The sequence below is a fragment of the Balaenoptera borealis genome (assembly GCF_965194805.1).
Source record: "Balaenoptera borealis genome assembly, chromosome: 2".
In the NCBI taxonomy this organism is placed as follows: Eukaryota; Metazoa; Chordata; class Mammalia; order Artiodactyla; family Balaenopteridae; genus Balaenoptera; species Balaenoptera borealis.
This window is the reverse complement of record NC_138867.1, coordinates 109,752,495-109,777,239: the sequence shown is the minus strand read 5'-3', so window position 1 is coordinate 109,777,239 and position 24,745 is coordinate 109,752,495. Positions and strand designations below refer to the sequence as shown.

The 24,745-nt window shown below is 37.8% G+C and overlaps 1 protein-coding gene across 1 annotated transcript in view; it reads right to left on the bottom strand.

Moving 5' to 3' along the window:
- The window catches only part of CHSY3 (chondroitin sulfate synthase 3), a 342,347-nt gene that overhangs the window by 15,084 nt on the left and 302,518 nt on the right, over positions 1–24,745 (bottom strand). Inside the window, exon 3 of the mRNA XM_082380778.1 lies at positions 1–24,745. This exon is cut by the window's left edge and continues 15,084 nt beyond it. Coding sequence (XP_082236904.1) covers positions 23,183–24,745 — 1,563 coding nt within the window. The 3' untranslated portion in view covers positions 1–23,182.

Sequence of the window (24,745 nt, the reverse complement as noted above, 5' to 3'; positions counted from 1 at the left end):
TCTATAATAAAACGTACTTGTTCTAATAGGTAATGATTTTACTTGCTTGAACTTAGGGTATTTGCAATTGTTTTCATACCTGAAATTTAAGAACAGTTTTTAGTTTGTGTTATATCCTCGCCTGATTTTGGTCAGCCTCGTAAAATGAGTTGGCAATATTTCAGTTGTTTTCTTTATCAGAACTGCTTGAATCAAGGATTATCTGTTCTTTAGAGATTGAGTAAAACTCACCCCTCTGGGTCTAATTAAAAGTTGGGAAATAGACTTTTCACTAGCTTTCCAAATTCTCATACCCTATTTATGAATCCAGAAAACAGATATTTTAATGTTGATTTTGGTAGAAAATCACCTACTTCTATATTTCCAAATTTATTGACACACAAAATTGACAATAGTGTTGTTAAGAGGTTTAAATAATAAAAAATATATAAAGCACTTAGAATAACTCTGTCATGGAGTAAGTACTCAATAAAAATTTTAATATAACTATTAAGTTGATGTGCTACACGTTTATTTTTATAATTGTTATCTATTCTATATAATTACACACACGTGTGTGTATGTTCAAGCAAATTCTTTTAAAATTATGCAAACCAAGATGCCTTTTTCCCCTTTAAAGCAATTTTGCTCTTTTTTTTCACTTGAAAGCTTATTTCTTAGTGGAAAAACTTGGTTCTCTCATTCAAAATTTTGAGGGAAATAAAACCTACAAACCCTCCATAATGACAACAGTGAACAGCCAATGTGGAGTTTTTTTTAATCCAGTTAAGGGTGGATAACTAGTTTTAGGGGTGATTTTTTTAAAAATAAGAGCTAGTAGGAAAAAGCTATATTTACTTGCTTGTTAGTAGAAATACATAACTATTTATTTAGTAGTAAACCCTACGTGCCAAATGCTGCACTAGTGAGATACAAAGATAAGACATGGTTCCAAGTATCTAACTTGCTCAAAATTTAGCGAAGACTGACATATCAATAAATATCTGTAATCCAACGTGTCAACATATGTAGAATACCATAAAAGAGATATGTAGAAATGTTGTCAAAATGCAAATATGGAACAAAATTATTCCACAAGTTTTATATGGTGTGGGGATGTTGGAGAAAGTTACAGAGAAGAGATGTCCCCAGCCTGACATTGGTTGAAAATTTTAATAGGATAAGACTCACATATTTTCCTGGGTCTCATCAGCCACAGGTAATCATCTCACTAACATCTGGCCCCAAGTCCTACCTAATTTTGTTTCTGAAATAGTCTTCCATCTGCTCAAGCATGTTGGTGAGTGACTGTCTCTTTCTTGGAAGAATTAGGAAGAACTTCCTGATTACCCCCTCTGGGGATTGCATGCTAGAGCTGCCTATAATACAACAATCACCACACGCTCCAATTCTGCAGGTCTGATTTTTAGCCCTAGAACCAGGACTTTGGTTGCTGCCCCCATTTTTCATTCTTCCTCATTAGTTCCATCCAAAAGCTATTGACCCCACATTATTTCCACTAAAGCCACTACTTTAATTGTCCACTGTAGATGTCTCTATACATTGTGACAGCATTCAGGCAAATATGATGTATCTGTCCATCCTCTCACATATTTGAGCTTTTGTGAAGTCTTTTACAACCTAAGTCAGATCACATCACTTCTCTCCTTACAATCTCCACAAGGCTCCCATCACACTAAGTTAAAGCCAAAGTCATTACAATATCTTGCAATGCCCTCTATGACAATGGCTCCTAACTACCTCTGAGGTCTCATCTCTCACAATTTCAACTCCCACTACTGCTTTATAATTACATATGCCTCTTTGCTGTTCCTCCAACCTCAAGTACAGTCCCACCTTAAGACACAGTACTTGCTATTCCCTTTGCCAAGGAAACTCTTATCTCAGGTATCAGTCTGTTCTTACTTAATTCAAATCTCTGCTCAATTGTCACCTTATTACAGAGGCCTTCCCAGCCTACCGTGTATAAAATAGCAACCTCTGCTCACTCTGGAACTATCTTCCCTACCTTGCTTTACTTTTCTTCACAGCACATAATAAACTCTGACATATTTACCTGTTTTGTTTGTTTTCTGTTTCCTCCAGTGGAATGTAGGCATGGTACTTTGTTTGGTCCATTGTTTTATCTCCAGTACCTGGAATGGTACGTGACACTTAGTAGGTCTTCATTAAACACTGCTGAAAGATTGAATTCCTAAGGCATTTGATACTTTTCCTGTGCTGCTCATTACACTCAGATTTGCAGAGCAATTCACATTCACACCACATCTGTTTTGTATATTACATTGCCACATCTTTGAGTAATGAGATTATGCAGAACCCCAATATAAGAATGAAGAATTAAATGGATAAACAAATGCATACTGTTCCATAGAAATAAGATGCATTTCTAGGTAAGAGCGTATACTTAGAGGAATAAAGGATATGCATTTTGTGCAAAACTAAACATACACAGAGACATCTCTGTCCAGTTAGTTCATCCAGAATGTTGAGAGTGATCAATAACTTTCTAAATATGTTGAAATTTGGGGGACCTAAGTAGACTCTTTCTTTTATGTGATTCGCCTTAGTAGCTGGGATGCTCCACCTTTATAATTGAATACTAGTTAATTTAGTCTGGGATATTATGAGACTTGGTTTATAATGAATAAAATAATTTAAAAGCAAAATAAGATGAAGTAATAATTTTTCCAAGTATCTTTCCCCAGGGAAAGTTCTGCTGGTTAATACTAGCCTGAGTTGTGAGTTGATCTGAAGGCTTATTAAGAGAAAATGAAAGATTTGTAAATGGTTCTGTTTGTTTTAAGTAAGAGAAGGAATGCATTATTTTTATTCCCTAGGGGGAAAATATGCAACTACTTGATTCTACTCTTTCCACTGCAGAAACTAGAAGCAATTGCCTCATAAGCATTTCCATTATTTTTCTCCAAGCCCTCTATTAAGTATTTTAACAGCAAAATGTTCCCTAAAAGAAACAGGGGAGTTAGATTAATATGAAACAAAAGAGAATATTTAGGTTATCAATATGATCTACATGATTTCTACCTTTTTGAATTTACTGAGGTTTTTTTGGTGGTATAATATATAATCAGTTGTTTTAAGAGTCCCATGGGAATACACAAGGAAAAAGTATGCTGTATCGTCAGGGTACTGTGTCTGGGACACATTGATTAGGTCAACCATATGACTGATTATATTACATGAACTCTTACATATTTTGGTCTACCTCATCAATCATGAACTGACAGTGTTTATTTAAATTCACCTACAACTACCGTGAATTTCTACTAGCACTTTCGCTTTGTGTATTTTTGTGGTGTGACAGTAGGTGAATAAAGATGTTTAAAAGTTATATACTCTGGATTGCATGTTTCATCATTTAAAAGGGCACTCTTTTTCTTATTTAACATTTTACCTTGAATAAAACTCATCCACCAAGTCCACTACTTTGTTAAATACCCAAACACATCCTTCATTCCATTAGCAAACCATTTCCGTATCTAGATTTTATTCTCCTCCTAAATTGAGTCATAGTGCTACTCTATTATACTGAAAACTCAGGTTAAATTATAAATTTAACCACTACCAACACACTTTGGATGAAATAGGACGGGAAAGGAACAAAAGTGGGAAATTGACTTAAATACATAAATATAGCATTTACAACAACAAAAGCAAGCAAGCAAACAAAGATACCATAGGTGGTTGTTACAGTCGTTTCTACAGCTAGTCTTGAAGTCATAGTATTTATAACTTCCGTTTTCCTCAGCTCGTAGGGGTGAGTGATAACAAACCTTTCTCCCTGTGGGGGCTGAGCCTTGGTAGTTATTATTATTATTATTGTTTTTTTTGAAACTCCATGAACCTGGTTTCAGATATACTTCTCCCTTCTACTGTGTAATATCAATCATAGTCACTCTCTGGTCAGTCACCACAGACAGTCTATCAACTCCCTTCTTTCCTCACTACTTTGAGGGCAGGAAGAACCCCAAAAGCCAACTGGCAGGACTCCCAGGTGTCTCTCATTCTACGACGGGCCAGTCTTACCTCTCAAGGTTTCAGTCCTCCCGATAATATGTGGCTTCAGAATGAATGAGAGTCTCTGTGCAAGTGCGAGCTCGGACACTGGCAGATACCTGGTTTCTCTCAAGAGCCCCGGAGAGTAATGAGACCCCCTCCGAACTGGCTGCCGGCTACGTCTCTTTTCCCTCTGCTCCAGGGAGCTGCAGAAGGTACGCGTGCGCACTTGCTCTCTCTCTCATGCCTCCCCCAGCCACGACCAGCCCAGCAACCAGGATTCCCAGGTGTCTCTCATTGGAAGATCGCTCAGCCAGTGTCTCCCAACCCCGCCCTGGCAAGACTTCTGAGTTGCCCCCACCCCCTTCCCCCAGCTCTGCCTTCATGGGGAATAGGCAACATTCGGTAGGATAGGGATTGGAATTAGGTAGACGCCTTGGGTCCCCCATGAACCAGCTCCAATTATCCGGCCCCTCACGACCCTTGAACTCTTCGAGACCTCTTGTTTCCCTGAACTTCAAGTCACGTGCATACGCAGTACACGCCCCTTCAGTAGGCCTTGGGTGGGTCCAAACGCCCTGGAGAGTGCTGGTCTGGGTGGAGGGGTGCCCTTTGCCCCACTACACAATACATTGGAATTTAGAACATTCCCACACAGCTCGTAATACCTCAAAACTGCATCCACCTTGAAGACTTAAAGGAAGGTACTTTCTCAGGCACATCAAATTTAGAGAACTTGAGGGTCTTGAAATAAATCCCTTAATATTTACTATGTTATCATAGTCTTTTAAAGTCTTAATATGATGCCAGTAGTTCACAAATCCAGTTTAATACTGCTTTCCAGCTACAGTAAATTACTTGTGGTTTACAAACATACTCATTTCTTTCCTACAACTATATAAAAGAGCATAGCTGCTCTCTCTTTAAAAACCATTCGCTTCACTCTACTTAGAGATGATAATTTCCTCTTGTTTCATCACCTCAGGTGGGATTCCTCAACATCGCCCATACCTAGAGAATATCTAGTCCTTTAAATTTTCTTCATTCTTGTATTTTGAGTATGCCATCTCTTTCCTGACAGTACCTGACCAATAGAGGTAATATATTTAAGTTTTATAAACTGTGTTCTCATGTTTCTTTGCACTATTAACCTACCGCACTCTTCCGGTAGCAGAATAGCTTTGTATTAATCATTGATTAATGTGAATGGCAAATACAGGTAGGAAAAAAATTAAGCTCTTAACAGAAATAATCTTAAAAACAACAACTCTTAATTTCTAGAGCTAGAGAAAAGAGTTTCTTGAATTCCAAATGGTTGACTCCTCATATCAAGAGCCAAAGCAAATTACATTATGGGTTAGTAACATAAACCATAAAACAGGAAAAGATTCCAGATTATAATTTGAGAACAGCTTTTCTGCCAGTGTGGAAGGGGGAGAGTTTTGTTGACTTATAGGAGAAGGAGTTGGTATTTTGGAAAGAAATATATGAAAGAAATAGAAAAGAGCATAGATGCAAATATGAAATCATGTCTTCTGCTCTCCATTGGGCTGAGATCCCCAGGGTCAGGTTGAAAGGAATTTCCACATAGGCTTGGGTGAACAGACAGACTTGTTCTTCACTTTGTGTAGTCTGAGAAGGTTCTTGTGCCTTAGAGGCATGTCTGTCTAAACAATACTCAGGCAATGACTGACTGACTGATCTAGGCAGATGACCCAGAGAACAGATTCCTAGAGTTCTTGATACTCTATAGAAGGAAAGCATTAGCTTAGAGCCCCAAGAGGGAAAGAGCTTTGACTAAGAGAGAGTAAGGAGGGCAAAGAAGATACAAATTACAAGGATCTGATATCTGTAAATCATTAGCGTTATCTGGTAGCTTAGAATGACAGGGATCAGGTAAGATGTTTCTCCTTAATAGGAGCAGAACCAAGACCAGAGTGGTATGATGATGTAACTACCTCTCAGTGCCAGGATGATAACTGGCACATTAGATAACTAGGTCCATAACCAGCAAGATGAGAATGAGAAGGAGGAGGGTGGGCACCTAAATTGGCTTGGGTATTTACCCAACGTGACTGAATTCTAAACCATATTTAAGTTTTCTATCATTAGCAGAAATAGTAGTGCATGATCTTTATCATTGATTTGTACAGAAGTAAAGTTCATCTTCATACTTCTAAATACTGTGGATTGTTGTAACTAAAGGAAGTAGTATTGGACTAAATTCCAGAGTAAAGCAAGCTTTTAATAGGCAAGCAGGGCCATATCAGCTTTTATACTTGGAGAAAGGTGCCTGGTATGGATACAGGTGGGAATGCAAAGAACTTTGGAGAAATTTGCATTCAGAAAGTGAAATCATCTGGGCTTTTGACAACAGCATGGGCCGGGAGGATGGATTGCATCTGGAAGAGAGTCAAACATAAGGACAAACAACTGGTCATTAATTCTCCTCCATCATCCTTTAGTTTTGCTCAGAAGACAACATTAGAGGAGGGGCTGCTGAGCAGAAAGAAACCACATGGTGCATTATCAAGGTAACTGGATTCAGCAACACATCTAGAGTTGAATCTAAAGGTGAATTTAAAATATCCAAAACTTCTGCCAATCCTGTCCCTACACAAATAGTGAATATATCAAAGAGGTGGCACCTCAGGAAATTGGGGCTTGAGTTAATCACAGGTGAACTCAATCTATTTACATATTCAACCTACTTCCAGCTCAACATGTCCTCCTGGGAGGAATCTGAATGCGCAGCCCTCAACCAAGCTGGGAGACACAGAAAACAGCTTGCCCGCTCTGAGAAATAAACAAAACATATATACTCAGTCTCCAATATTCCTTTATACACAATTCTCAGAATATAACAAAATACATTACAAACATGAAGAAGGAGGAAAATGTGACTCAGAACTAAGAGAAACAGTCAATAGAAGCAGACTTGCAGATAGGCAAGTTATTGAAATTAGCAGGCAAGGACTTTAATACAATTATTAACAATATATTTAATTTAAAGGAAAAGATAGATATAATTTGTGAAGAGATGGGACACTTCAAGAAAAATACAGAAATTCTAAGATAGAACTAAGTAGAAATTTTAGATCTTAAGAATTCAATAACTGAAATCAAAATTCCAGTGGATTGTTTTTTTTCTTGCAATACTCATTCTGTTCTTTTATCATGATCCAGTGATAGCTCAGTGAAATGGAAGTTAAAACCCAAATGAAATATCAGAAAAACTAAAATTAGAAAGACTTATATGTACTGGAGACATTGTAAAGAAAAATAATTCTCATACATTGCTAGTATGAGTGTAAGTAAAATAGTAAATCACTCTGAAAAACGCTTTGCACATACTAATAAAATTAAACATACATCTCTTCTACATTCTGGCAATTCTGCTCCTTGGAAAGGAACAAGAGCATGTACACAAAAAAGAATGCATAAGACTTATTCATGATAGCCCAAGCTGAAAACATTTCAAACATCTACCCATAGTATAATTTATTTTAAAATTTTGATATATTCAGACAATAGGATACTATATAGCAGAGAAAAAGAAAAAGTGCTGCTACATATAACTACATGTAAATCACAAAAACATTATGCTGAGTGAAAGAAACAGAACTCAAAAATGTACCTACTGTATGATTCTGTTTATATGAAATTCAGGAAGAGAATGAAACTAATTTATGGCGCTAGAGTTTAGGACAGTGGTTACCTCTGGGTACATAGCTGGATATTTACTAGAAAGCATCACAGGGAAGCTACTGGGGAAAAGGAATATGTCTTGATCTGGGTGGAGTTCATATGTGTGCACATATATAAAAATTCATCAGTGAGTACACTAAGATTTGTGTATTTTACTGAATTCAAATTATATTGCAATAAATAAAAGGAGGACACATTTAGCATGGGCTACTAGAGCAAAATAAGATGTTTTGGAATTTTCAGGATAATACAGCTAAATAAAATATAAAACTAATAAGAAAATAGTACATATGATGTGCTTAGCAATGATCAGAATATAGGATAATATCTATTAAGTGGCTCTTGGTACCATAGTTTTGGGGTCTCTTACTTGAAATGGCTTATGCATTCCAGAATCCTGGTTAGAATCATTGATGCCCCACCTCCTGCTGTGGGATCTGGGTCCAGTAATTTAACCTTTGTGTTTCTGTGTTCTCATGTGTAAAACAGAGATAATAATAATACTTACCTTATAGGATTATTGTAGAACAAAATGAGAAAAATATCTATGATTAGTAGAGTGCCTGGAAAATGAGTAGATATCAACAAATGTTTATTATCATTATGATTTGTACTATTATCCAAACCTGTATCTTTCTCAGATATAAATATTTGTTAAAAATAGCCCATGTGTCTGTTGTAAGGAAGGCCATAAATAACAATTATTTCATAGTAAAATATTTCTGAGGGTTTATTCTAAAAAGTAAGAAAAGATATTTAGGGAGGTAAATTCATTTAGATTTCTTACCTGGAAAGATGTGGAGAAGGGAGGGCACTTTATACACATTTATACATGCATGGATAGATAGACAATTTTATAAACAATATGTTAAAATTTATCACAAAATTGAAGATAAAGGTCAGTTTAACATTTGATTATGAAAAAAAAGCTCTAAATGCATATTTGTCTTTGTCATTTGCCGTCTAGCCTTTGTTTACAGAATAAATTCCAAAGTCCTTAGTCTGACAGTAAAGGTCTTTATTTGGCCTTTTTTTGGAGATGATCCCAGCCTGCTCTCTTTGGTCCACAAGAAAAATTTGCACTGACTCCACTGAATTTCTAATGCATTCCTATACCATGGCATATTATGTGTTTTGTAATGGTGCTTTGCTCTTCTTCCTCTTTTCCTAAACGATGTGTTCCTTAAGGGTACCAGCCCTATTTTAATCAACTTTGACCAGAAATTGGTGTCATGATGGGAGGAACTCAGTAGGCACTCAAAAACCATTTACAGAATGAATAACTACTTAAAAGTCTAGAATTAATAGAAGAAAGGGCGGGGGATGGGAAGTCAGAGAACATACACAGCTGTCTAAAATTATCAGAAACATTCACTCTGTAATGTCTAATATGAAGAGCAGGAGAGTGAGCATGTGCTTAAGGGAAGGATACTGAGAAATAAAGATATAGCAATGGCTGTTCATTTATCGTTTTCAGAGCAACAGGCAGCTATTCAGAGCCACTCATCAAAGATTACTTAAGAAAAAAAAGATGATGATGATGAAGTGTGATGAGCTTAAGGTTAAAAAAAGATTATTGCTATATTATTATTACGTACTACAATGGAAGGAGAAAAGAAAAATAATTCTAAAAGTCCATCCTTGAAAATCAAAACTGTTGGACACCAGGAATATTGAAATGCATATATATCAGAACTGTTCTAAATTATAAAAAACAAACAAAAACCAAAAAACAGGGAAGAGAAGAGGGTGACACAAATAACAAGGAAACGATGACAAGGAGAAAAATTGCTAGATTTATTTAAGAAAAACATGTCTATATTGTCTGTTGGAGTACCAATCATTTTGTTTGGTTATAGGAAAATTTAAAATATGTATTATATCTATCATTCTCTTATATAAAAAGATTTTCTTTTTATTTTTTAGGTTATTTAATGAACTAGTGGTAAACAAAAATGCTGGGTTTGCCTGTGTGAAAGTGCTAAGTTCTTCAGAGCATTTGAAAATCACTGGAGAGGTAAAGCAACCAATTAAACATACTCTTTTGAGATTTCAGTTTCCTGTGTCAATTTAACACTTTGGTCTACTCAAAATTCTTGATTGACACATCCTCATATCATGGCTTTTCCAACCCGCTAGAAATGCTTTGTCTCTGTGAGAGACTGACAGATAGGTGACTTTATATAAAGTGTTCTGTGAAGTGCCTTTTAAATCTACTTTCGATGCATACACCTGCCTTCTTCTTGAGGAAAAAATAGTAACAGTTCAACTCTTGGTCCTTTTCTTTATGTTAAGCACATCACTTTGTTTGTTTCAATTTGTCTAATATTGAGATTGAAGTTTCAAGCTTTGAAGAGAGTCAGTGTTTCTTTCCCTAGTTTTTAATTCCCAGTTTTCAGGAGAGAAAGAGAGGAAGCAATTTTCTAAGCATATTGAATGTGTGATAGATTTTAAAAGCTCACAAATTCTATGTAATTATTCCCATTGAGAGGCAAAGTGGAAATCCCCCTCCTTTATGACTTGCTTGATGAATAGAATGTGGCAGACTTCTGAAGCTAGGTTATAACAAGCCTCCAGACTCTGCTTTGGGCTCTTAGAACTCTTGTTGTTGGAGCTCTTAGCTGCATTGTAAGAAGCTCAACTACCCTGGGGCAATCATGCTTTGAGAAGCCCTAGCCACAAGAAGAGGGTTCTGGAGGATGACACATCATGCCTTGAGAGAGAGAGACTAGAAGGAGAGAGAGAACCAAGAGCACCACAGCTCTAGACATGTGAGTGAAGACACCATCTTGGAAGTGGATCCTCCAGCCCCAGCCATCCCAGCAGATGCCATGGGAACCAGCTGAGCCCTTCCTGTATTCCTGGCCCACACAAACATGAAGAATAAAAAATGTTTGCTTTAAGCCACCAAATTTTGGGAGTAGTTGGTTATGTAGCAATAGTTAACCAGAACAATTGGGAATCTACTGAAAGCTTCTTAAGATGTATTTGTAAAATCAACCTTGCTTTCTACTTCAGCTTCAGTAGAGCATCTGGATAAATAATAAAACAATTATTAAATTATAAAGGCAAGAAAAGTTATCCAATTTGCATGTGATAAGTCACTCAAAGAATGTTCAACTAAAACATACCTTTTGATTATGGAAATAATAGTAATAACAAAAAATTGATATTCTTTACCCCCTTCCTTAATTTTTCCCCAAACAATGATAAAGTGTCAGCATTTCTAACTACCTAAAAATTTCTGCAGCACAGGTTGTACCTTTTTGACCTGGTTGGGAATTGATGAGTGAAGAGGATGTCAAGTTCATAAAAATGACAAATGCTTCTGTCATTAGCAGATGCATTAATCTCTGTCAGGAGAAAACCTTTCATTTGAGGGGTAAGTTAGATAAAATTCTAATGCTGAAATTCCATTCCAATTGAAAATAAGCCTGTAATACTAAACTTTCATTTGGGATGAAGTAGTTTTGTTATTGTTGGGGTTTTTTTCTTTAACTTACAAGTGAGGCCATTTAACATATAAAATGTCACCTTTCTGCTTAAACAATAAAATTCTAATGAATGGTTGAGGATTGTAAAGTGAGGCAAGAAAGAAGCAGTACCCATTATATACAAGTGAGCATTATTTTTTTCAGGAGCAAATTTCTAAGAGTTTTCTAGGCAAAAGCACTGAGTCATACTTGATTTTTAGCCCTTTTTAAAAAGCATTATGTTGCTTCTTTTAGTTTTCTGAATCAATATAAAAGTAGGCCTTCAAAAACCTAATTTCATGAGTTACTGGCAAGTAAGAGGATTGTGAGAAAAAGAGAAGCCCAGTCACCCTGATAACCAGAGATTAAAAGAAAATAAAACATTCTGAAACAGGGACTAAGAGGAAGTATGGTTAATCCCCAATGTTGATAGGAAACCAGTTTCATGCTCCAGACACTGCCAAGGACGTCATATACTGTCAGATCACTAGGAGGTGATCTGCAGAGGGAGTACGCTGGAGTCCCAGGGGTCAATGTTCCACGAGTATTTTCCTATCTCTTCACCGTCAGAGTTTACCGAGCCAAGAGTGCTAGCAACCTGGGTTAAAAGTACATAATTGGCAAGCACACTTTGGAAGTTCAGGTCAGATGCCTCAGAGATTTACAGATTTATCTTCCCCGGCATCATTCATTTAGATTACAAGGGTAATGGTTCTAGAGTCCTCGCCCTCCTTTCCTCAGAGAGTATTTGTTCAGAGAAAGATAAGTTCTCTCCTGCTCCTGAGGGGAGGATGGGCAACTATACCAGGCATCCTACGAAAGCTCTGAGATTCACAATTTTGGAGTTCCTCTCCTGTGATACTGACCCCCACTCTGTATGCACCAGGTACATCTGGCTTTTATCGCCTTGCCTTGTAGGAGGTTGGCGTATGGGAAATCAATGCAAGATGTTCTCTAAGTAAATAATCAGTGTGTTCTCTATTCTCATGTCTGCTGTCAGGACAAAGCAAATGCATAGCTATAAAAATTTAACAGGCCTGGGGTCTATGGGGTAAAATCTCCCATCTTTGTGGTCAGAGCTATGTTGTTTAGGTTTTGGGAATCCCTGAGTCCGCTTAATCAAGTTTCTATCCTATTTTTTCTCTATAATCGCTGAAAAATAAAATATTTTAATACAGGCTGCACTAGTATTAGAAATATTACTAAAGATTAAAAACAAGCATTTATTTTTTAAAAATGGAATTGCATAAAAAATTTAGCTAGACCCCAGATTCTGTGCATCACCAGAATTTGAGTGCAAGGGCAGACATGGTCACCAGGAAAGTGGAGAATTATTTCTCCTACATGAAATGGGTGAGATTGTTGGGGATGGGGTGCAGATTTTGCCACGTTTGCAATCTTGGCACAGTGCCTTGTATTCGCTAGTAATCAGTACACCTTAATGGAGGTAAATCATAGAAGTAGTTCGTCCTAAGACAGTTGGTATGTGACTAGAGACCTATCCCAAATCTCGTAGATTCAATGTAATGATGAAACTAATGTATCTACTTTCCTGCTAGATAAAGGCTCCTCTGGCTTTCAGGCCCTCAGAGCTTGATGGCAATATGGCTTAAACTCATCATCTGTTTTCATTAACTCCAAAACCCGTGCTTACCAGACAAACTTTTCCCCCTAAATTTTGCTTCTAAGAAGGCTTTGGATATTGTAAAGATAACAATATGAGGCCAAACAATATGCCCTTGTGAATTTATCAGCAGCTGTTATCTCTGTATTGGGGAGCCAATTGGAATTCTGTGCCCTGTACAGTTTGCTAATACAGATGAATAAATCTCAAAATCTGCTCAAAACCTCTCCATAAGGTAGAGCCCTGAGGCCACAAGGGTCACTGATATACCCCAGAGCTACTCAGATTCCACCAAAGTGTAGACCCTCTTAAGTCACAATCTTTGATCTGAAACTTCAAACATTGCAGAGATGTGAGAGAGCATGGATTAGGTGGTGGTACAATGACACCCAGAGACAAGGTTTATTTTCACATTGTGGAAGAAAAAAAGGGAACCCCTGCCACAATTGTGCAGAGTAGGAAGAAGAAAGAAATGAGCAATAGTATCCTTGCTGATATCCTGAAGGACACTTTTAATTTAGGGTTTGTTTTTTTGTGTGTTTTGTTATCATTATAAGGAGGGGGTTATTTTTTCCCTGCAGTGCTTAGTATTTAACAAATATTCAGGTTATACTAAAAGATGGAAAACTTGCTGATGAATGGGCAGAAGGGTAAAAGGACTAAAAGAAGTAAAATGATGCATGACATTGAATATGCCAAAGCTAGAAGTCCACAAAACTAAAATAAGTGAAAAGGGTGGATTAAGGAAGGGGAGAGATTACAAAGGGGAGCGGGTAGAGAAGGCAAAAAAGGAGAGGGGGAGAACAGAGCTGAGCCTGAGCAGGAGATAGAAGTGATGCCCTAGGTCGAGTTCACGCTTCTGGCATTGAGACCCCGGAGCCAGTACATGAATCCAGCTCCTTCCTTTTTCAGAGCCTGAGGGCCCAGCACCCAGCAAGACAGCTATTGTCCCTGTTCTCAGGGAGTGGATTATTTTAGAGAGGAAGGAGACATACATGGTTTATGAAAAAGTACACAATGGAAATACCAGATTTATTGTGAACAGAGTATGGTAGATAAAGGTATATGAGCTGCTCTATCAGAGGGATGATAATTATCTGCTGGTAATAAACAGGTCAAGGAACATAATTTGGAGGGGGTGGCAGAGCTAGCTGTTTCAGATTAGGTGGTTAGAAAAGCCTCTCTCACCGAGTGACCTTTGTGGTGGGACCTGAATTACAAAAAAGGAGCCAGCCAGGAGAAGATCTCCAGGACCAGCTTTCCAAGTTCAGAGAACAAGTGGGACAGAGGCCTAAAGGTGGGAGCAAGCTTGGCATGCTTCACAGCCCGAGTGGAGGCCAGAGTAACGGCAGCAGGATGAAGCCGGGTGTGAGCGAGGGCAGAAGGGGACCGGGGAGAGGCAGGGGCAGATCACACTGGGCAGGTGGCACGTGCCAGGGTAAGGAGTTTAGGTTTTATTCTAAGTAGATGTGGAAAACTTTAGAGAGTTTTAAGAAGAGAAGTAACAATGAAACTCTACATAATCAAATTCCTGCTTGTTTTTGGAGTTGTATAACATGTTAATTCGAACAACTTGGGTCTTCTAAAGTCAGCGTAGATTCTTATGGAAATAGAAACTATCCTTAGGTATTCTCTTAAAACAAAAATGAATCTATGATATCACTTATGTGGAATCTAAAAACAAATGATACAAATGAATTTATTTGCAAACAGAAACAGACTCACAGATTTCTAAAACAAAGGGGAAAGAGGTTGGGGAAGGGATAAATTAGGAGCTTGGGATTAACAGATACACACTGCTTTATATAAAACAGATAAATAACAAGGTCCTACTATTCAGCACAGGGAACTATATATTCAGTATCTTGTAACAATCTATAATGGAAAAGAATCTGAAAAATATATATATGTATTCTTTTTCTTTTCACACACATATAACTGAATCACTTTGCTGTACACCAGAAACTCATACAACATTGTAAATCAACTATACTTCTGTAAAAACAAAAACAAAGAAAAAAACCCAAAGATGAATCTGGTAATTTCTAAAGTAATTACAGTTTTTTAAGCTACTTTAAAAAAAACTGCATTTGGCTTCAATGGAAAGCAAAAAGAGGTTAGTATTATGCATCTTTGATCAATTTTGAGATAAAATATAATTTTTCAAAAAGTACCTAATGTTTAATAAAACATTTTATTAAATATCTATTGAAGGGGGCTTCCCTGGTGGCGCAGTGGTTGAGAGTCTGCCTGCCAATGCAGGGGACACGGGTTCAAGCCCTGGTCTGGGAAGATCCCACATGCCGCGGAGCGACTAGGCCCGTGAGCCACAATTGCTGAGCCTGTGCGTCTGGAGCCTGTGCTCCGCAACAAGTAGAGGCCGCGATAGTGAGAGGCCCGCGCACCGCAATGAAGAGTGGCCCCCGCTTGCCGCAACTAGAGAAAGCCCTCGTACAGAAACGAAGACCCAACATAGCCAAAAATAAATAAATAAATAAAATTAAAATATCCATTGAAGGAATTTTTAAATGTGCTATATAATATTACAGTTTCTGAAGATACTGAAGAAATCAATTAGAATGAGAAATGAATTCAGCTGTTCTGCCCATGTGAGAGAGAGACTGCCACCGAGAACAGGAGAAATAATGAGCTGCAGGTTAGAGTTCCTGATTTAGGAACAAGTTCCCATCTAAAGAAAAAAGTGCTAGTATCAAAAAGGTCAAAGAGTAAAGAAAATACAAAAATATACACAAATGCACAGGAGAAACAGACTCATTTCCATGCACTTTTCTCTAAAAGGCCTTCAATTTCCTTGCAGCTAATTTTTTGTAAAGAAATTTAAACTCAAATTTCTTTTCTGAGAATGCCCAGAGAAATTATACCTGCAACTAACTCACAACAGGAATTTTTTAACTAAAAATGTTCTGTTATGAAATCTCCCAGAATATCTATCATTTCATAAATGTCTTTGACATTTTCCCATATGAGTCAGTCAAAAGTTATTTCATGAAATAATAATAATAAAATTAAATGAATATCTAGGGGCTAGTAGAGTAGAAACAATGAAGCATGCATCTTAGAAGCAAAAACTAGTATGTTTGATACATTTATTTAAGAAGTAAGAACAGTGAATTATGCTTTTTAAAAGCATATTTAAAAGTATGTGATTTCATTGCAAAAACTATGTATTCTGTGCAGTTTTAAAGTCTTTCTTTTAGATATTTGTCCCACTATCTGTGAACCTCTTTTTCATATTATACTAATTCTCTCCTTTAAGATGTTTTGAAAACCTGAATTTTAGTATTATGGTCAACCCAGTCATTTGGTGGAGACTGATGCTATCAAGGCAGCAGTTTGAACAAAATGAGATGTTATTTTGGTATATTGTCCCAAATAAGGCATCAGTGTATGTTTGTTAAGTGAAAGAACTATGGAAGGGAAGAGGGAGGGAAATTCATTTTGCTCACCTGTAAAATGAAGATGTGATACCTACTTTAGAGTTGATGGAGCTCAAAGGAGATGCTGTTTCCCGAATAACAGTGCAAAGTAAGCAAGCACCTAATGAACGGTAGCTGTTTTACTGTTATAATAAGTCAAATAACAAAAAAATCACGTTGCCTTTTCCCCTTCCTTATTAAAATGGCTTCCTGTATGAAGTAACAAAGGGGAGAAGTGGAGACAGAGGGAACTTTCCTTAAGTAAACTGCATGTTGGCTGAGGGGCAGGTGTAACAGAAAAGACGAATGATTGAGAACAATAATGGTTCCTTTTCCTTCTGAGCCCTTTCTGAGCTCTGAGCCTTTTTCAAAGAATTCTGCCTGTCTTAGGTAGAATATGAAAACATAAGCATTATTGATATTGGGAGAACATAGTGTGATAACTGTATCAATCATATAATTATTTGATATTCTTAACCTCCATATAATAATGTCTTACCAGAAAATATATTATAAAATGTATGCAAAAACAAAATGATTTCTAAAAATGCACATTAAGTTTTAGTCATGAAATCTCCTTTCCTTTACATGACTGAATAATTAATTCAATAAATATTTTGATGCAATGCTTTGCCCATTAAAGTACAAACCTGAATTTAATGTTGAACAGATTAATTGAGAAGTTGGAAGCACTTGGAGGGGATCAAAGACTTTCAAACTTCTCTCCCTTCAGTTTCTAGTCTAAATGCTCAAGAGGCAGTGTAAGATCCATGCCCTTGGGATTCCAGTTGGCTAATGAGGAGAAATGATTCCAGCACTAAATAGACCAGGGTTGCTACTGAAAAGAGTTGAAAAACTTATGTTCACTTCAGCCTTCAAACTCATGATTTATACAGTAGTAACTTCTCAAAAGCAACACTAGAAACTTGTAGTCTAAACAATATATAGCTTGTATCAAGTAGTTCTTAAGTGTGGGAGACAGGGAAGAAGCCACTAGCAGAAAAAAGGAAGGAAACTATTAAAAGGAAAAGTAGGTCATCAGCATGTTAGAATGGCATGAAAACTAGGAGGCAAGTGACAAAGAATAATGCAAAGGTATACAATGCACTGCCTCCCCTCTCCCCGCCATTTTCTTAGTATTATGCTTTTAATTAAAATTTTATGTATCACCTATGAAAGGTCTTCCTTTTAGAAATAGGTATTGGAGCCACTCTGGTGGGTATGGGAGGAAAACATTAATGAACTTGTGGCTGATTGTGGTGACAGAATATTTAATAGATTAGATACAGAAAGTTTTTAATCCTAAAGTTGTGCTATTTATTTTCATTTTTATATGAACTTTTGGACTGAGTTACTTTTGACTCATGTCAAGTTGAACACTTGACGACAGAATCAAGACACAAGAATCAAGGCAGATTCATATGTCTGTATTTGAAAATCACCTACAGATCTTAGATTCTGTTTGGCATATATACATACTTCTCCCTACTTGGATAGAATGAGAAAGTGTGATGTTTGTGGGAATTTAGGGGATAGGAGTTGGGGAAGAACTGAGAATGAGTTGGAGAACAGCCCTGCAGAAGGAGGCCTGATAGTAGTGAGAGGTTTGCTTTCAGGTAATGCATATTTTCACCGTCTCAGAGTTTTTACTTGAGAGTATTGTTCCCAAGCAAGGTCTCAATAAACATTTGCTAATCGGTTAACATTACAGATTAAGAGCAAGTATTCCAGAAAAAAAAAAAAAAAAAGCTTCTTTCTTTTCCTGTTGAAGTCTTTCTTTTTACAGTAGATCCAACTTAAATAAAAGTTTATCCTTCTAAATTTTATACTTACCAGTTCCTTCAGAACTGATTCTATAAATACTGAGGTTGGGTGGTGACAGCATAGCAAGAATGCATACCAGTGTGCATGAGGGATAATCAAAACTCAGCAGTCTCAGCTTTTACACCAACCTAGGGACTAATCAACAAGGGTTGAATTCGATTGAAATAAAATCCTGCATGGAGAAGAATTCCAAATATAGCACAGATGTTGGCAGCTTCTGACGAGAGAAAGAAACAGGGAAACAGACAATTGGATGTCAAATTGAAGGCAATACTAGAATATCCTGGCATCTTTGTGCCAACACCAGGTGGTTTGCTGCCTGCTGCAGATGTGACTGTATTGCCACCTGGGGGCATGAATTACTGCTGATGTCTCATCATCCCACCACCTGTCGAGTCAACCCCGGCGGCGTGGCTGGTGCCTGAGCAAGGCTGTGGGGCGCAGAGGCAGAGCCCACTGGCATATTCTGGGACTCTGTCCTGCCTCTGCTGTTGCTACTACTCCTCCAGACCTAGGAGGCTTCTGGTCTCAGCACAGCTAGCCTACCTATACTGTACGCTTGACAATGATTAGGGTGCTAATAAAAGTGCAGATGGGGAAGGTAGGCAAGTCAGCAGCACTAAGAACTGATAACAGATCCCTTTATTATCCTTCCGGACCCTACTGTGCCCTGTAATAGCCATAATCACAGACTACTTCCGAAGAGATATGCCATCAATATTTAAGCACAAATGAGAGTTTAAGTGGCCAATTTCCTGGATTACTTGCAGTCCCCTCTTAGAGGTATCCCTTTGGTAAGGCACACTAAGTTCCCGTGACTGGCAGGACCACAGATGTAGTGACTCAGAAAGCATCAGGAGGTAGGGAAGGAAATGTAGATGGCCACAAAATGTAAAGTGTGTTGATGCCCTCATTCCCCCATGCAAATCTCATCATCGTGGCCAAGAAGAAGCCACAAATATTGATACTTTACTGGCTATTTGAGACTCATCTTGATATATCTTATCTGATTAAACATATTTTCTTTTGGGTGAAGAGAGGAAAAGAGGGGAGCCACCAAGTCTCTTTCTAGGTACAAGTCTACCTTAGGTTACACCCTCCAGGACAAGGCAGTCCTAGGTGAGGGCTCAACAGGCCTGGCAGCACTACCGCCTCTCATCTGGGCAATCCAGATGTTAGAAAGGGGCCTCATCTTCTGGGCCCTCCTCCTGGAAGAAGGAATTGCCCAGGGCTAATCTGAATGTAAAACCAGAGTGGCCCAGCTATGGGGCTGCTGACCAGAGATGGGCTTCAGTTTTCTTATACTAAAAACAGAGGGATGGTCTTCCCTGGTGGTGCAGTGGTTAAGAAACTGCCTGCCAATGCAGGGGACATGGGTTCGAGCCCTTGTCTGGGAAGATCCCACATGCCGTGGAGCAACTAGGCCCGTGAGCCACAACTACTGAGCCTGCGCGTCTGGAGCCTGTGTTCCGCAACAAGAGAGGCCACGATAGTGAGAGGCCCGCGCAGCGCGATGAAGGGTGGCCCACGGTTGCCGCAACTAGAGAAAGCCCTTGCACAGAAATGAAGACCCAACACAGCCAAAAATAAATAAATAAAAAATAAAAATAAAGGAATTCCTTTAAAAAACAAAAAACAAAAAAAACAGAGGGATGTTATAACTTACCTTTCCAGTGAGCATTTACTCTCTTGGTTGGACTATCAGTCCGCATACTGGGCTATTTCATTCCAGTAGTTCCCATCTATTAACTAGGCACAAAGGGCTCAACTCTTAGATTCAGAAATATCTCAGCTGTGTCATGCTAAGTCTGTTAGGGTAAAGTGACAAATAGTCAAGCAATTATGTGGTGGTGTTCATTGTGGACAGCTTTTGCACTCAGTTGGCTGAGCCCGTGTAGAAGGGCTACTACTGACATTAGGAATTCTGAGCATTTTTTTCCTGCTAGCTGAGGTCCAATGACTTGTGAACAATTAAATAGAAAAAAACCCTTCCCTAAGGGAGTGCTACTCCAAGGAAGCTGGCAAGGTGGGGGAAGACTGAGATTAAAAGCCTAAAAAGCCTCCGACTGAGCAAAAGATCAGCAAACTTATCTCTGTCCAGAATGAGCAAAGAGCAAAGCAAGCTGAATGGCGGATCAAACATGGCCATGGGGTCAGCTGGACCTTTGCTCCCCCGTTGTCCCCTATATGCCCCCAACAACTGAGAAGCCATGGGTTAGAGTGGAAAGACAGGTGCTTTCGATTCAGACAGCAATTAGCATAAATCTTAACTCTACAGCAAGCCAACTGTGTGAACTCAGGACAAGTTACTTAATCACTCATGGCCTCAGTTTCCATATCTGTTGAATGAAGAAAAGAGAATCAGTATTCTGAGAGCTATTGAGAGGATTACATTTAAAAGGATAATATAAGTAAAACATACAGTGTTGTGTTGAGCGAACAAAAGATGATCAATAAGATGATGTTGAAGGTTAATGAAATTGCTGTTGAGGTGGTATTTAAATAGAACATCTGTAGCTGTCCAAATAAGGTGATGCCAAAAACGTACACATACTGTGCTTCAGGCTGCGTTCACATTGTGTTGCCCTTCAACCTTAAGCAATAGACACTACATGGACAGAAAAACACTCTTAATTTTACTAGTATCATTTCGATAAATTTTCAGTCAAGAAATATTGCAGTACCTGAAAAAAATCATAGGAAAGCTTAATGCAAAATTGTAAAATAGAACTTAAGTGCACTTACATTAATTACAGTATAGCGTGCATGTGTGTAATTAAGTTCAAATGAGATCTCTGCATTCCCTTGTTTCATCAGCAAAATTTCATCAGTATAATGGAGAATGCCACTTCGTCCCTGGGCAGGTGCCTCATGACTCTCTAACACTTGGGGGGTTTTAAATTAGGCCTTTGCATTTATTCCTCAGGAAAACTCTCTGCTATTTCAGTTGTCTCAGTTAAAGAAAAGAACAGACCCTGATTTCTTTTCTACATTAATAAAATCATTAATAATTATTATTTAGTAATAGATCTTCCCAAATGACTATCTTTACTGAATATTAATATATTTACTGTAAGGGAAATAAAAGAACATAATGTAGGAAAATAGCTATAAGAAGGGTTTTGTGAAGGCCAGAGACAACATTGGAGCAGAGATCAACTCTGAAATGTTGGCCCTGTCAAGATTTTTAACATATAAAAGTGCCATGAATTCCTTTCTCATGAACCTTACGTTATTAAGATTACACGTTTTAGTCAAGGAAAGTGCCATATTCGTCACAATATTAAGCAATGTTATTTTTTCTGAAGCCCCTAAAATGTCTTCACTAAAAGGGAGTGTTACCATGTAAGAAACCCCATTACTAAGGCAAAGGCTATATGGCCTCTTGGCAATCAGTTCTAAATAATGGTAACAATTTACAATTGCTTTCAAATCAATTTTGATGGAAATTTTAGTGTTCTTGTGTGAAAAAAGAAAATCAAAGTGTAGAACAGTATGTACAAAGTGCTACATTTTGTGTATAAAGAGTGAAAAAATAAATACATGTCTTTTCTGCTTATGAAACTTTAGCCAAGCATGCACACAAACATACATACACCTAAAATGGTGGTCACGTGCGGCTGAGGGCCGATCTGGGTGAATAGAGAGTGAGACTGATAGCTGTAGACATTTAAAATTTTTCTTTGATTTTGGAACTATGCAAATATATTACCTATTTACAAAATGAAATTTTAAAAATATGCCTTCATAAGAGCTTCTTGTACAGATTTTCATTTTTTCTTACATTTCTTGAATGAGATTATGTTTTTCTACAAACTGGGCACCATTGATTCAGTTTTGAGAAAGAATGATATATGAAATTAAATGACATTTTCCTAGGTGTTTTATAAACTGCAGTATTATTTTTGTAAAATTAATTTTATATTTATAATTTCCGCATTTATTTTTGTATCTTTGAGCCGTCTACCAATCCAAATTAAAAGCCGTTTCTGACCTGTTCTTGATTCAGTTTGATCACAAAGCTAATGAGATCGAAGAGGAATACTTCCCATGGACTGTAAATTACTGACTAAAAAACTGCTCATTTTAATCACTTAATGAAGGCTAGGACTTAAAGCATACTGATACAAATATCATGCCCATAATTCCATATTAACTTTTCCAGCCTGTGTAGCAAGCATGTTTTGGTGAGTATGACCATTAAGAAATACATCAAATATGACTAAAAGGAAACAACACAAATTTTTCAGTGTTTTTGAAAAAGAATATTGTTATACCTGTGTTTTATTATAAATAACCAGGTTCTGTCATATTTTATCTTCTTGCCAGCAAATGAAGGACATTGTTTCATAAAGCTTCTAAAATGTACATGAATATTTAATTAAATCATATTTCCTTGAGAAAATAAAATTCATTCGCATTTATAGCAGACAGTTGTGAGGAGCAGATAACTGTCATAAGACCAGGGTAGCCAGTACCGGTTGCTTGTGGAACGAACTGCTCAATTTTTAAAACTTTTTTTTAAAAAATAAACATACAATCATAAGTGTTCATTTACTTTAAAAATTCTAAAGATGAAGAAAATTACTGTCTATATATTTAAGTCCTTGTATAAATTACAAAACTCAAGTTTATGTTACAGAGTCCCTTCCCCATAGGAAGCATAAAGCACTTTTGTGGTACCTTTCACCAGTAAATATTCGTATCACATTGAATTTGACAAACGAAAGAAAAGTCGATATTGCATCTTTAAGCCCCAAGAGAACATTCTTCTAAGCTGTCTCTCATGATGAATGAGCTTCAAAAGTCATTTGATTGCCACAATTTAACTCAATCTCTATCTCAAAGATATATAAAAGTAATATACCTATTGACTTCAGTAGAAATCTGAAATATCAGTGAACCGCAGACTCTTCTTGTTTGAGGTCAACAAACACCCTTTGGAAGACAACCAAGAGTAGTTTAAGACCAGGACAACAAAATAAAATTATAACAATAATAATTATAATAATAAAAATAACAATAATAAAATAAAAATAACAACAACCAACAATGAGGTAAACTCCCCTTTAAAAAGGCAATATGTGTTGCCTGGACTGTCAGGAGAGAGTTTGATTGTACCTGACACCCAAATGTTTTTCCAACCACAGTTCAGCCAGTTGCACAGTTGAGGCAAAAGTACTTGCCTTGGATCCTAAGCACATCTTATACTGCTTAGGGTCCAAGTTAGGGTCACAATGAACTGGATGGAAAATATGCACTACTCCTACTTCTTGACTTCTGAAGGGCCTTAAGCCAGATCGAATAACTTTATTGTAGAGATCTACATCTTCCAGTCCCCAGCCTTGTATTGAGGTATCAAATCCACCTGCACCCAGAAGATCACTTTTATAAATACAGGTAATTCCATATCCATAGTCTCTCCAAAATCCAGTCTTCTTTGAGAAGACAAAGTCATTATCAGTGGGAGGACTTCCCCCATTGGTTACCTTTGGGTCATACTGGCTAAAGATGATGGGATAGTACACCTGTTGTCCCTGAATTGTATTGTCTCTACATCGTTGGAGAAAGTCTCCTCTGAAGATCAAGTCAACATCACAAAATAGCAGCAAAGTATCATTGTCAAACTGGGAAGATCCCATTTCAAGACCAAGACCTCTGGAAAACTCTCCCTTCATGGGGATCAGGGTCATTTCTGCTTTAGGGTACTTGTTTTGATACTCTTGTATCAGCTCAATATGCTTGCTGGAATCTTGGCCAGAATCCCTACTGAAAAGGATGATGATCAGCTTTACATTCTGCTTTGGACTAAGACAAGTGTTTTCAAAGTTCTCCATGAATCTCAAGAAAATGTCATACCTTCCAATGAGAGGGACAAGAACATGTATTTTCTTTTCATTGTGCCCTCCCATTTCTTTGGCACCTTGAAAAGAAGATAATATCTTTAAAGAATTAGATATAAAGGAGAATGACTGAGTGTCACGGTTAATACTCTCTACAAGACTGTTGACATCTAGCTCTTCAGTTTCTCTGAAGAAAGGCTTGCTGAACAACTGCTGAAGATAGGCATGACGTCTTACCGGCACAGTCAGTTTCCTCCCCTTGTGTCTTTTGTATAAGAGGAGTAAATCCAAAATGTACTCCACCCCATGCAGGGGATCAACCCTGCGGTAGCCATACTGAATTTCCTTGAAGTCAATGAGCCGTCCTCTACTCTTGGCATTCTCATTGATCATCTCCATCACCTGTAGGACGGTGTCATCCAGCGCTGTTCTCAGGATGCTGCTGATGCTCTGTCGGGGAGGCTGGTTCTCAGATGCTGAGTAAAGGAGCTTCCCTGTCAGGAACTCCCATTCTATCACTTCATCTCTCTCCCGAGGCTGGAAGTGGTTGAAAGAAGGCATCACTCCCAGCTGCTGGTCCTCTTTGCTCACTTCGCTGTTACTGAGCTTGCTCATCAGAGCGCTCTCCCGGTGGAGCTGGATGGTGCGGTAGCGAAGTTCAGAAATTTTGCGGCTAAGCATGTAATTATGAAGCCTGTATTGGTAGGCAGGCCTTTTGTTTGGATGAAGTGTTATGGCTGCATGGATTTTGCTGTTGTGAAGGTCTTGGATATAACCCTTCCGATTGTGTTCATAATTCTCATGGAACAGCTGCTGCAT